The 14,262-nt window shown below is 44.6% G+C and overlaps 1 protein-coding gene across 1 annotated transcript; it reads right to left on the bottom strand.

The window, feature by feature from the left end:
• Positions 1 to 334: 334 nt before the first annotated feature.
• Positions 335 to 13,474, bottom strand: REC8 (REC8 meiotic recombination protein). The gene is made up of 17 exons (XM_030187733.1): positions 13,463 to 13,474; positions 13,138 to 13,213; positions 12,011 to 12,131; positions 11,537 to 11,603; positions 10,974 to 11,053; positions 10,733 to 10,868; positions 9,809 to 9,872; positions 9,134 to 9,234; positions 8,346 to 8,440; positions 8,056 to 8,205; positions 7,243 to 7,309; positions 6,486 to 6,658; positions 5,116 to 5,161; positions 4,900 to 4,966; positions 1,591 to 1,701; positions 1,041 to 1,147; positions 335 to 505 (listed from the first exon to the last, which is right to left on the bottom strand). The coding sequence occupies exons 1-17, from the start codon at positions 13,464 to 13,466 to the stop codon at positions 411 to 413; spliced, it is 1,560 nt and encodes a 519-aa protein (XP_030043593.1). The 5' UTR covers positions 13,467 to 13,474; the 3' UTR covers positions 335 to 410.
• Positions 13,475 to 14,262: the final 788 nt, after the last annotated feature.

Raw genomic sequence — 14,262 nt, 5'->3', positions numbered from 1 at the left:
TGAGAGAATGAAAATAGGTTTAACATTATTTAAATACAGTAGAAATGTAGTTAGGAATTACTGTTATGGGAAATCTTGCAGCAAAATTTAGAAAAAAAAAAACTTAAGAAAACTTTCATTATCAACAAATGAAAGAAGACATTTACACGGTTCAAGTAGCTAAAAACTTCCACATTGAATTCATAAAGTATAAAACTATTTCAACGCATTCCAAATTGAGAGAATGAAAATAGGTTAACATTATTTAAATATAGTTAAATTTCAACACGCCAACATTATTCTAAAGCTAGAAAATAAAAGGTCTTTCAGTTTAGAGTTAGGATATTGAATAACCGAAAAATATTTAACACACAGTTCTGTATAAGCTGTTGGCACTGAGTTTCCAGAAGGGCCGAGACTTGCTTGCTGCTTCAGGTAGCCCTGGGAAAGAGCGGGCCTGGCTTTATCAGGATACGCCCATATGGCTTCTGTTGCTTCAGGCTTAGAATGCGAGCCTTGCAGAGAACTGAGAGGGGAAAAGACGAACAAGGAAAGAGGATATGAGACTGCCTGGCGACAAATTGAATGATAGAAACCAACACAGATAGCTCTACCTATCACAGCAGTCGGCCTCTATAGCGGGTCAGCTGCACAGTGCCTTTACGAAGAGATTCAGCCAAGGTGATATACAGTTTAACATAAAACTTATATAATAAACAAATACAATACAGGAGGTAAACTTGGAGACGGCAAATTGAAACCTAGTAACAGGACTAACCTGATAACAGAACTGCAAAACAATCATAGAAACATGATAAATGTCAGTACAATATACGGAGTACCATAGTAGCATGGAAGAACACAAATATATGATATGATGTCAGTATAATACCAATGAAGAGTGGTCTAATGATCCTGGAAAACTAGACTAAAACGTAAGTTAAAAAGAAAAACAAAAGCCAATACAATGCAACTTCTCTTTCTCTGACCACAACATACAGTAACTCCCCAAAAACGGTACCGCATACAACTTGCTTTTTCACCCTTGCTTTTTCTCTTACCAAGACAGTTAAAGAACACCTTAGAGGCAATCAAACGGGAGAACGTGTAAGGAACCAAACTCAGAAAATCTGTCTCTCCGTATCGCTCAAGCTGAGCCTGCACGATCCTGTAACGGAGACAAAGAGAGGAGCGAGAAGAAAGCCCGTCACTACTCAAGAGATGGCTGTAAGATAGAAAGGAACAAGGAGACAGCTTGGCGGTACCCAACAGATGCATGGAAGAGAGGGAGAATCGGGAAACGAGCCTGTTGGAATCCAGTGGATGCCTGCAAAAAAAAGGGAGAACCGGGAAGCAAGCCTCTCAGAATCCAATGGCTGCTTTTACAAGAGGGAGAACTTGGAAGCAAGCCTGTTGGTACTCAACAGATGCCTGTAAAAGACTGAAGAATGAGGAGACAGCTTGTTGGTAGCCAACAGAGGGAAAAGGTGCCCAAATGAACAGCTGTAACAGAAATGGGAACAGAAGGAAAGTCTGTTATCCCTACTCCTGTCAGGTCTTTCTGCTGTTCTCTCACAGACATAGCTTGGCCTTGTGTTTGCTTTCACTCACCTTTGCACAGCCTCCACTGTGATCTCTGTGCTGTCCCAAGGCAGCTCCGGTCCCAGTTCCGGCAGCTCCTGAACAATGGGCAGAGCTGGTTCCTCCACCTCAGAACTGAACCTGAAAAAAAAAAAAAAAGCAAAGACATAGTGCAGGCCAAATCCTCCACAGATGAAACTCTGCAGGCCTCTTTCAGCATGCCCTCTGCCGCCAGTCTGTACCACAGGATCCTATCAAAGCCATACTTTAGAAAGCAAGCAATTTGAGTTGAATTGTTTCTCGTCCATTAAAGGCTGCATCTAATGACAACCTCTTCTCCACTCCATAATGTTTTTGCAAAAGTGGGTTGAGAATGGCAAATGTTGCCACTGAGGCATCAGCTTTTTTGCAAACAATGTAGCATGTGCTCCTGCAAATTTCTTGCCCACAGCTCTGTCCACGTCCAAACTACAGTTCTTTACTCATGTATAGATGACGCTTACTGCTTGCAGACAGCACAAACTACTTTCTTTGGTGGAACATATGGCTAATACAAAACGTATTGCTCTGTTAACATGCAAAAAGGCAACTTTCTGTCTTTTCTCATTTACAGGCTCAAGAAACAACGTATTCTTGGCATAAAAGTTGCAACAGTTCTCTGGGGTTTAATGCCGACAGTTGACAACAAAAGTGCTGTCTGCCAAGTGGGAGGAATGTTCCTAACACAATTTAATTTTTGAGGTCTTTTTCTCCAGTTTTAAAATTGTTTGTGTTAGGAATCCAGTGGTCCGTCATTACCTTGGGCCATCCCCAGTAGAGATGCCTTAGATGGCCTCTCACCACCAGAACAAGACTGGGCCCCCAAGGCTTCATTGCACTCCACTGGCATTCCCTGTGCCCCCAGCACCACCTTCACATCTGCCTCTTCCAGCCCCCCCCTTGAAATGACTGCCCCTTGACCAGATGGTACCTTTTCACTTCCTGGAAGCATCCTTTGGTTGTCTTAAAGCAGCATGACTCCCTGAGTCTATCCTTCAGGAGTTTATGAATCTAGTATCCCCCAGGTCCTTAACCAGTTTTTTCCAGCTCTTCACCAAAAAGAAGCTTATCCTTGAATGCAATTTGATGAGCTGGGTTTTCAAGACCATATCCATTGTCCAACTCCTAAGGACGTGTGAATATCGACAGAGCCATAGACTTCGCTGGCATTCAAATAAGGTCATATAACATGTCCACCATGCTACCTCTGCTCCTTCCCCTACTGATCCCTACAAAGATCCCTCTGGCAACTGCTCAGCCAATGAAAACATGCTTGAGCCACATATTTACTGCAATCTGCTGCCTACAAGGCTAGAGCCACCACTTCAAAGGCCTTAGGGCTGCACCATTCTCCACCTTGGATGGTGGTCTTCTTGATTACAGTAGACACCAAAGTGTCCACTTTTGGAAGTCTCAATCTCTCCTTGTCCTCTCTAGGGATCGGGTACAGACTCAACATCAACTGCATCTGGAGTATGCCACTGTCATAACCATCAACCTCATCACTCTATGCATGAGGAAGGCCTTGACTGACTTCCTTGAATCTCCAACCTTTGCTGCTCAGTCTTAAATCTTCAGAGCCTTCAGCGCCTGGGAGCTCAATAGGGGCAGCTCATCTCTATGGAAAGTGTGCACCAGAGTGGCATCTTCCCCTGGTGATACATCCTCCTCACCCAAGATGTCTTCCCTGAGGTCAGCTTGTGGTTCACCAGATCTTTCAAGGGATCTGCAGTCCCCAATTCCCAGGATCAGCTTAAGAGTGACCTCTTCGCTCTTGAGGGCCCCTCCAGTAGGTCCATGCTCAAGCCTCCCGTTGGATTTCCAGCCCTTAGGCCTTTTTTTTTTTTAACAAAATGCCTGGTGCATAAGTACTATGAACTCCAGTCTAACCCTGTAATCTGACTCTGCTTGCTTCTTCCTTAGGCTCCATAGGAGCCAAGATTGGTGAGTCCCTCAGCTTGTGCTGTTCGTTTCAGCCAAACCTAACACGGTGCTGTTTCTCACCAAAATTGGGTCCCCGGAGAACTTGGGGCTTCTGCTGCCTCCAGGTCCGCACTCCACAACTCCACCACATGCTGGCTCACCAGGTTCTCCGCTATCTCCTGGAACCTATCATGGGTGCTGAAATGGCCACTTAACAGAACTGCTGTGCAGTGGCTGCTACAAGCCAAGCATCATCATCTGTGCTCTCCCCGAGCTGCCATCTGCACCATGGATTCTGACAGTGCTGCTTCCCCTGGTGTCAGCCCTGAAAACACTTCCTCCCACACATACAAATTTTCTTGGGCTTCAGCTGTGTGATTCAGCCCCTCGCACAATGTAACCTTCACAGTTCTTTCTTTCTTTATTTTATATCCGTCTATTTCTTGCTCCTGGCCCAAGGCATTCAAGGGCTCTTCCCCAGGTTTAGGGGAGGGAGGATAAGGCTCCAACCCAAAGGACTCCACTGCCCTTACTGGGTGGGGGTGGTAGTGGTGGTGGGGGCAGGATCCAGAATCCACTAAGTGTGACACCTCCAGGCTGCGTGGCCTGGCTCAGAATGGCCCTAGCCTTCCTTTTTCAAAAAAATCTTTGTGGAGGCCAAAACCCAGCCTGCCAAGCGCGGGCTCCGAGTTCTCCTCCTAGTCCTACCAGGCCAGATCCAGAGTGCACAGGTTCGCCCTACCATTTGCCAGAGACTGAGAAATAACCCTTTCTAGGAACAGTGCTTTCAGCCAGTGGTTCTCAGTCTCCATCTGCTGGCAGGAGAGCATATATCCAACCTTTCCTCCTTCCTCTGCAAGATCCTGGAATTATGATTTTCCCTAGAACGTGTTCGTTCTGGGGTAGGGTGCGTTTCCATTTTTATTGCACTGTTTCTAGTAGGGACTATATATGTTCTTTTTTCATTACGCTTATTAAAGTCAAGTATCGTAGCAATGGGCTGTTGTAAGCATATCACCATCTGATCAGTCAAGATGACCCAATTACACTGTTCTTCTGAACCCAATGACCTGAAGAAATGTTAGCTTCAAGATCCCTATGTCACAGATTCATATCAGAATGATGCAGGAGGGCTGAATCTGATGGATGTATTTTATAGCCCCTACCAGAAAAAAGGAACCCTCTTCCAGAAGTAGGGTCTCTCATGAAATTGCACATCTGGGTGTCACCTCATCAATCACAGTGCTACCTTTATTCGCAGGAGATACGGCAACGGAATCTGTATAGAAAACTGCAAAGGCCTCCAGTTACTGTACTACTTTTATACAGGGACAGAATCTGTGGTTTATCTCCTATTTTTGAGATTGTCAGACCTACCTTTTCTCCTCTGGGGTCGCCAAAGATACCCGTGTCTTCTCTTCCTCCGATATCTCCAGTGAGATTTCTGCAGGATGCACACAGAGAAACACGGTCATTTGGAGAACAGAAAAGATCAAAAAAGATACAGAGTGAGGAAAGAGGTTCACAAATGTGTAATCCTTGGAGGAACCTATTAACTCAGATAAACAGCCAGCCTAATGGCCCAGTACTCACCAGATGAGATGAAGGGACCGCTGGGTTCCAGTCCTTCACGAAGAACCTGCAGAATGGGAAGAAGCAAAGCCAAGGCATCAGCAAAGGAGCCTTCTCTCAACTTCAAGAATGAGGAAGACAACATGAAGATGGCTAGTGGGATTAAGAGATGAGGGGGCTTCACTTTTTTCATACTCAAAGCCCTTAATTTACAGCAGCAAGTTACGGGGCAGGTTCCGCAACAAAGTTTCTGAGATTCTGAAGCGATCACATGGCACGTGCATAAATGTGCATTTTTTTTTTGCATATAATTTTGCATTATATAAGTAAAGTAGTTTACCCTCTTAACAGTAACCTAGCCCCAGCTGACCCAGGGAATAGAAGACCTGACACAGAAACCAAACCCATCTCCTCCACCTTGTGGTGTACAGTCCAGCCACTAAGACATCAGGTTAGCTGGGAACAATTTTCAACAGAACAAGAGTTGTGCTACCAAGTGCAAAGGGGCCAGAGAGTCCACGGTATGGAAATATTTCAGGGGAAGCTTTTGGTGGAGGCAACAACAGTTAACAGAATTCAAGAAAGCCGGAGACAGATCTAGAAGATTCTTAGCTGAGAATAGGTGAAGTCCAAAGAGAAAAGACAATCTCTCAACCTCAATGCTATTGGAGGTCTATGGTACTGTACCAGGAACAAAATTTGGCAGATAGGATGGGCCTTACAATCCTCATCTGATATCATATTCTATATTTGTATCTTGCATTTTAATGTCACCACTCCTTGCAATCTGGTATGCGTGAACAAACGGAATATGTCTAGATTAAAATTACTTATCCAAGGATGTACTGTTTGGAAGAGGAACTATTTGACGTAAGAAGGCCTGAAGACCAACAGATGACTCTGCAGACACCCACAAAGCTCAACTGGGGCCAGTTAACTGGACCAGGAGCAAATCACTCAGAACCAGAAGCTGAAAAGAGTGTCCATTTACCTGCTGGAGATAGAAAATACTGAGCAGCTGGACTGGATGCCAAAAGAGATATGTCTCAGCTCAGTTTTCAGTTCTCTATCTGTTGGTTGATGGACATAACTATCCTCAAAGGTTCTGGAAAAGTGGGAAGCTACATAATGATTTTGCCTCCACCTCCTCCAGTTAGTGGTGGATTCAGGCCCTCCTGAATTTGCCATGAGATATAATCCTTGAGAGAGCTCTGGTTGTTTTCATTCCTCTCCTTAAGGGACAATGCCTGATGATGTCCCTCAGTTGTTGACTGTTCATCCTATTTGTCCGGGAAAAAAATGATTACACTTCTCTCTTTCCCTCCCCCCACAGCAGGGTCAAGGCCCTATGAGTAGACAGGTCTTCTATGAGGCTCCATCCCATTTCCCACCTCTGCCTCACTGATTGTTTCTTGCTCTCTCCTTCTTTCTTCTTCCTCTTGCTCTCTCCTTCTCTCTTCTTCCTCTTCCTCAGCCTCTTCTGCCCTCCGGCCAGCGTAGTCTACACGTTCCACCACAGCACAGCGAGACCAAAGGCTGTGCAAGTCAGGTGGAATCCAGCGATCTGCGACATAGGGCAAAAACCAAGAATGAAAGGAAATGGGGGGGGGGGGGGGGGGTGAGGCAGCAGACAAAGATAAGAAAGAGAAATATTTATTAACCTTCATCAAGAGCCATTTCAGAACTTAGCAGTACACAAGATAAGTCATACATAAGTCATACAATCTCTTCCCAAAAGAGCTTACAATCCATTATGAGCATAAGAATGTTTGGAAAATAGGTCACCGGCTGATGGTACGGGTGAGACAGGATGTCACTGTTGGTGGCAATGGTGAAATTAGGTAAGTCATAGGATCTCCTACAGGGGGCAGGATTGGGAGCTAAGCCTCCATGTGGCAGCTATGAGACTGAAAGATGACTTGCTAAGTCTCACAAGAGGAAGTGATGATATTGATAGGATTTTTGAGGTTGCTGCTCTAACTATGCTCTAACCACTAGGATACACTGTAACTAGAGAAAAAGAGGAAAAAACAGAGCTAGGAAAGGAAGGAGAAGATCAGTGAAAAATAAAAAGTGAGAGACAGCGAAGAGAGAACTATTAAACAGACTCCCAAGCAGCCAGATGAACACTCAGCGGGCAATACCCACCATAAGTTGGGTTGTTCAGGAATTCTGCTGGAGTCTTTCTCCGCCTGTGGGGCAACTCTACTGGGACCTGCAAAAAAAAACATACAAAATTCTGCAGCTGGCCTAGTAAGCTGGAGCCTGAGTGAAAGTCTCTGACCAAACATCACAGCAGATGAGATGTTTTCTCTCTCAAATCTAGCACCTCATCTCTTAATAGCTGTGGGGAACCCTACTGAGAGTCACTCATTGGAAAGAGAAGAAATGCAAGAATGACCATGTTGCAGATCTATTGTTTCATGGTAGTTCTATTATTAGGTTTCAATTTACTGTTTTCAAGTGTACCTTATTTATTGTACTTATGTTTATTCTTGGTTATTTTACTATTGTTATACTGTTAACAAAATTATAAGTTTCATGTTCAACTGTACCTACTGTACACCGTCTTGGCGGTTAATAAATCCCAATAAATAAATAGCAACTAAGTCTGCCACTTTTAAGGTGAGATCCTTTAAGGACACTCCCTTTAGAAGTTCAAAAGACCCTAAAGCACCATTTTTCTGTAAAGGAAGCCTTAAAAACTCTCCAGATTCTAGCATGGGCCAATGAAGTAGATTTCTTCGATACCACAAAATCCAAACAGAATGCCCATATCATTCCTTCTTATTGCAGTACCACAAACTCTTAACTGGTCTCCAGGTTTACCTCCCCTCCTTTGCATAGATTTGCACAGTGTTTTCCCCGCTCTTAAATACCAACTTTGCTTCCATTACCTGCAAAGGGGATGCTCTTCCACTCCCCCCTCCCCCACACACACACCTGTACTTGCACACTGACCCGCAGCTGACAATGTGCATGAACGTCCGCAATCTGTTCCTCCATCTCCTGCCGCGGTATCTGCAACATTTCATCTACGAAGCGGAGCTGGCGGCGGCGCCGCCTACGTGGTCTGATAGGCGGAAGGTCAAAGATTTCTGGTAGCAGCAGCTGTTTGGGATGTTAGACAGATTACACCTTGTGCTGCAAGAAGCCTAACCCCATTTTACTACCATGAAATGAATGAAGCACTTGGAAAACAAAAGGTAAGGAGATATTACAATATCACTTGCTAAGAGGTGGTCTCTTACCTGAGGACTTCTAAGAGGTGCTCTTACAGCTTTTGGAGAGACAGAGACAGGGATGGAAGGGGGTGGAGGCATTCGCACCTCAGCAGGAGTCACTTCTGCCAATTGGCAGAGGAAAAAAAAAAAAACAGTGATTACTTATTTTTTTTTAATGATGCATTGTTACCCATCTTACAATTCTGAGCAGCTTCTGCATGAACATTAATAATAATAATCAAAATCGAAGAGTTGAAAATCAAAAAAATAAAAACATCAAATTTACGCAAATAAAACAATAAGCAAGCATAAAAACACAATAAAAAAAATTGGTCCAACAGATAGAAGAAGCTGGCTGTCCCCTGTCCGAGTAACGAGAGCCTCCTTGTACTAGCATCAGCGAAAGTGACTCAGTAACCGAGTCTTCCGTTTCTGGAGTCTATCGCTTACACCTAATCTCTTTGTCTCAGTAATGGAGTTCGCCAGAGTGAAGGCATTTTCTCATTAAATGATTAAAAGCCGGTCACTGCAGGCTACTTCACTAACTCAATACCTTCTCATAGGGCAAAAGGAGAAATTAGATCTTGCCTGATGAAATTCTTTCCATTAGACCTTCCCATTATTCCAGAACCTGTGAGATAGTTGTATCCATCAACCAGCAGGTGGAGATAGAGAACTGAAAACTGGATGCCAAGAGAGAGAGTGTCTCAGCTCAATTTTCAGTTCTTTATCTCCACCTGATGGTTGATGGACACAACTATCCCACAGGCTCTGGAATAGAGGAACCTACGTATTAGGAGGTGGTTTTTACTCACCTGGGGGGATGGCTAGAACAGGTGGCACGAGAATAGGCTCCCCGGTGACTTCATGCAAGAGTACAATAGAGTCAAACTCTGGTCCCAGTTCTTCTCGTAGCCTGTAGAGTGAAGCCAATAGCAAAGAATGCTGTGAATGTACATTTCTGTCTATGTGTGAAATAATGAGTGCAAGTGTATGCTTGGATGAGTGACTACAAACAATGCTGTGTAGGTGTTCCTTAATTAATTTGGATTTAGCTCATACCTTTTACTGATAGCTCCTCTACATGATCTATAACTTGTCTTGAGCTATTTCGCTACCCACAGGGGGTTTACAATCTAAGTCTATATCAGAGGCAATGGAGAGTGAAGTGACTTGCCCAAGGTTACAAGAAGCATCAGCTGAATTTGAACCTTTGGTTCCCTGGTTCTCAGCCCATTATTCTAACCATTTGGTTATTAGGCCATTGTGTACAACACAGTGAGGCTCATTTTCAAAGCACTTAGCCTCCCAAAGTTCCATAGAAACCTATGGAACTTAGCCTCCCAAAGTGCTTTGAAGTGTGTACAAGGGCACTAGGTACATGCTTGCTGACGTACATACATGTGTGAGGTCATGTTAAGTAAGCGCACATGTTACATCGGTGTGTCTCTGCTCACAGCAGCAGAGATGAACTAACACTTCTCCTGTACCTTGATGGAGGTGACCGTGCTACTAGAACCTCCATTTCTTGCCTGCGCACCTCTTCCCTGGCCTCTGAAAGAAATGGCAGCCGGTGAGATACAAAAAAAAATGAGAGAGCGGCCAATGGTATATATGGAAAAGGGACCCAGTCATACAACACAGAGAGGGCACCCGACATACATCTAATTCAGATGGTCCAATGTCCAGGGCTTATAATACAGATCATGCTCTATATTCATTTCGTGACTCCTTTTTTTTGCTTATCCTAATCCTAAAGGGATAAGATTTAAAATACTGTTTAATTCATTATTTTCCTAGCAGGCTGCAATTCATTGGAACAAATTACCTCTTTCTTTGCGATCTACAGTGAATTATACTCATTTTATAACAGATTTGAAGACTTTTTGTTTCAGAAATTTCTTTTGAATCTTTAGATTTTTTAATCTTATTTTTTTACAATTAATAATTTACGGTTTTAATTTTAATTTTTTATCATTGTACTTTCTGGTTAGCTGAATCATTCTCTTGTCTGTAATCCACATAGAACTTTGTTAAGGTAATTGCGGAATATAAGAACAAATTGTTATGTTATATGATGTTTCTGGAAAAGCTAGCTGTGGATAGTGTGGGCACTAAATATTTTAAATAAATAAATAAATAAAATAAACTTAAGCTGTGTTCTCTGTCTACATCTGCTGGTGGAATGACATAAATCTATGTGTCTGGAAGGCTTGCAGGAGGAGAAAGAAAATTAAGTTCAGCTCAACTTTGAGAACAGACAGACTCAGTACAACGCTCAACCAATACCTTCGGATGTAAATCGGGAATCTGACAGGTCCCTTCACACGTCTGTTTTACACATTTCACCAGCGCAGTGCTTTTAGAACTGTAGCATTATTTTCCTTCCACCTACTCCCCTGACTTAGCCTCACCCTCCTCCTTTGAGCGCTTCCTGTGTGGTTTTGCAACACGTCTCTCACGGGGAACCTCTTCCGTCGGAAACGGGGGTTCTATAGCCATTAGGAAGTCAAGCTCCTCAGCTGTGACCTCACGTAGATCTTTCTCAAGCTGGGGGAGAAAACACATAGACGGGGTCACTGGCTGCAGAAAAGATGTGGGGGTTCAGTGCCCACACGCACAGAGAAGGAAGCTCCCAATTCCCACTACACCCACCTCCACCTCTGGTAACCTAATTGGCTCTTCTTCCCTCAGTGTGATCTTCTCGGGAGATATCAGGTGTTCCAGGTCTGGCACTGGGAAAGAGACAAGAGAAAGAGGTCATACACAGGAACAAACGATAAGAGAGTTAAAGTCTCTGTGAGAGTGTATGCATCATTGCCATGTCTGTATGTGTGGAGGGAGGGCGGGGGCAGTGCCGTAACGAGGGTTAATGGCACCCGGGGCGGGTCGCCGCTGCGCACCCCCCCCCAGGTGCAGCATGGCGCGACCCCCCCCCCTCTGCGGTGCACCCCCCCCCCCGGACCGCATTCTTACCTGCGGGAGGGCCGATCCGCCCCGAGTGCACGTCACTCGGAGCTGCGTCGGCCCCGCTGGTTCCCTGCTCTCTCTGCCCCGGAACAGGAAGTAACCTGTTCCGGGGCAGAGAGAGCAGGGAACCAGCGGGGCCAGCACCCGCCGAGTGCGTGCACCCGGGGTGGACCGCCCCTCCCGCCCCCCCCCCCCCCCCACTTCCTACGCCACTGGGCGGGGGAGTAGGTTGTTGGAAATGCACTCACAAGGTTTAGGAGGAGTTCGTTCCATTCGCCTCCGCTCTGGACTTGGAGTCTTCAGAAGAGAGCGTACCTTTCAGAGACAGAGAGAAATGGCAGTCATGAATTTATTTATATGTTGTCCATCCCTGGGTGGTGTACAGTACCATAAAACATATAAAAATATAGTAAGAAAATACCAATAATAAATCAAAAATAAAAATGATTTAATAAACAGTCACATTAAACTTTCTTAAAATGCCTGAAGACAAATCAAAACACCAAGACAAAAGGAAACAAAAGAGAAAGACAACCCCCCCCCCCCCCCCACAGAAAAAAAAAAACATGGAAACAGAGAAATCCAAATAGACCGAGAGAGATGCAGATAGCAAGACAGAAAGACCTGCACAGATACGGAAGAGAAGGAATGACGTCTTTCAGAGAGATTATAACTAGACAGGCAGAAGAGTTTATCTAGAAGAGATTGAGAGGTACAGCTACCTGTGGGATGTCCATTGGGCTGGGGAGATCGGGCTCCACATCCATAACCCCAAAGAAAGGATTCAGAGCACCTTCTGTCATGATCATGACGGACAGAGGATCCGGTAGCAGCAGACCAGGTCTGGGGAGGGGGTAGTCAAAATGAGAAGGGAGGGTGAAGAAACCATACCAATGCCCTTGGTTATCTGCATTCTCACTGCATACCTGGTGTTGTATAATACTTTAACGCTGCCCCCCCCCTCTGCAGCTGCTGCTCTGCTATAAAACTATAATTTATCACTTTCTGTAGAGGCTGCTGTGCAGAGTGTTGTGTAACCCCCCCTATCGAGCTAAAAACTGTTTCAACTCATTTCTACAACACTAAAGTGACAGTTCCTTCTTTCTACAGCTCCTGGTTTGATCAGGACAAACATACAGGACTAATTTAAGGTCTCTTACTCAGGGAATGTGGTTCTGAAAACGTAAATAGTTTAATATCTTTTTAAGATGAAAAAGATACCACTTTCTAACGAATTGGAGAAAGTTTTTCTTCTCTCAACGTGTAATTAAACTCTGGAATTCGTTGCCAGAGAATGTGGTAAAGGCGGTTAGCTTAGCGGAGTTTAAAAAAGGTTTGGACGGCTTCCTAAAGGAAAAGTCCATAGACCGTTATTAAATGGACTTGGGGAAAATCCACTATTTCTGAGATAAGCAGTATAAAATGTTTTTTCATTTTTGGGATCTTGCCGGGTATCTCTGACCTGGATCGGCCACTGTTGGAAACAGGATGCTGGGCTCGATGGACCTTTGGTCTTTCCCAGTATGGCAAAACTTATGTACTATATGTACTTCTATCCAAGCACTCTGTTGGTTTTTTTGCAATTAAATGCCTGTTCCACAAGGGTTCCCCTTTATTCTATTTTCTAACTTTCGTCCTCGCTGCACAGCTGAAGACACACGCTTTTAAAAAGCCAGCACCTCAGCCTGAGAGTGCTCCCCTGTTGGAAACATTCCCAGTGGCTGCACTCCTGATTTGGAAAGTACGAAGGCTTTTGGGAACTCAAGGCCTGCCTTACTGTCCCCTATCCCATTATCTTGGGGTTTCACCAGTGGTATGAGGAAACCTGCAGTGTGTTGATAATACTCACTGCTCGGGCTGCACCATGTCAATGCGGAGCTGCTTGTCTGCACGATGCAAGCGATCCAAGGTGAACTTAATTTCTTCTACATACGGAGGAGGGGACAGGGAGGAGAGGAGAAAGAGTGGACCAAAGAGAGAGGAAGGAGAGGAGATAACAAGGTGATGAGGGGGGAAAAAAAGAGAGGTAGAGGGTCCGAGGGAAGAAGGGTCAAGACAGGGAAGACACGGGGGAGGCACCAAGAGAGAGGGAAAGGGAAACAAAAAGTTCAGTTATTGAGAGAAACAGACTTCTTGTCTCTGGTCCCTGTTTTACTGCTGCAGGTATTTTTTACCCATGATCTTTGCTTCAGTTTTCATGGGACATGTACACATGCAAGGCCTTGCCCTCTGAAAAACGCCACAGGTGCATAATATTCCATGAAAAATAAGGTGCAGAGATATGAAAATACCACCAGTTATTTTTCTGCCTGACTGAAATGCAGTCTTGACAACATCTCCTCCGGATGTGCTTCAAAGCATGCACTAGGGATGTTAAACATTAACTGTGAACAAAAAATATATATAAAAATAGGCCAAAGCAAAGTGTGAAACCAGTGGCCAGTAAGATCTTGACGCTACTGTGTAAATATTGAAGGGGTAATTCTATAACAGGGCGCTTCCGCGTGAATGTATAAAAAAACTGACACTTTCTAAGAGGCAGCAAAGCGACTATTCTGGGAGGGTGTTACATAAGTGGTTGTCTGCACAAGATTATAGAATTAGGGAGTCTTTTTTCACACTTAGAACTAGATCCACCAAACGGTGCTCAAAAAAGCGCATGCTCCGAGTTGGGTGCCGTTTACAGAATACAGCCAACTTCTGCGCCAAACTTTGGGCGTGAGGATTTACACCAACTGAAACCTGATGTAAATCCTGACACGCAAGTCAGGAGTGGACCCCCGGTACTAATGAACATCCCCGACCCACCCATGCCCACATCCCCTTTTCAGATGCACACTAAAAGATTCGTGCATGGATCATTATAGAATAGCGCTTAGCAAGATGCGAGCACACACATCCAAACTGTTGCCAATTACCGCCAATAATTGTCAGCCAATATTTAGTGTTGAGTACACATCTTGGTATAGCGCGC

This window comes from Microcaecilia unicolor, chromosome 14, assembly GCF_901765095.1.
Source record: "Microcaecilia unicolor chromosome 14, aMicUni1.1, whole genome shotgun sequence".
NCBI lineage: Eukaryota > Metazoa > Chordata > Amphibia > Gymnophiona > Siphonopidae > Microcaecilia > Microcaecilia unicolor.
Note: the sequence above shows the minus strand (reverse complement) of the source record. Positions and strands in the feature narration are given on the sequence as shown.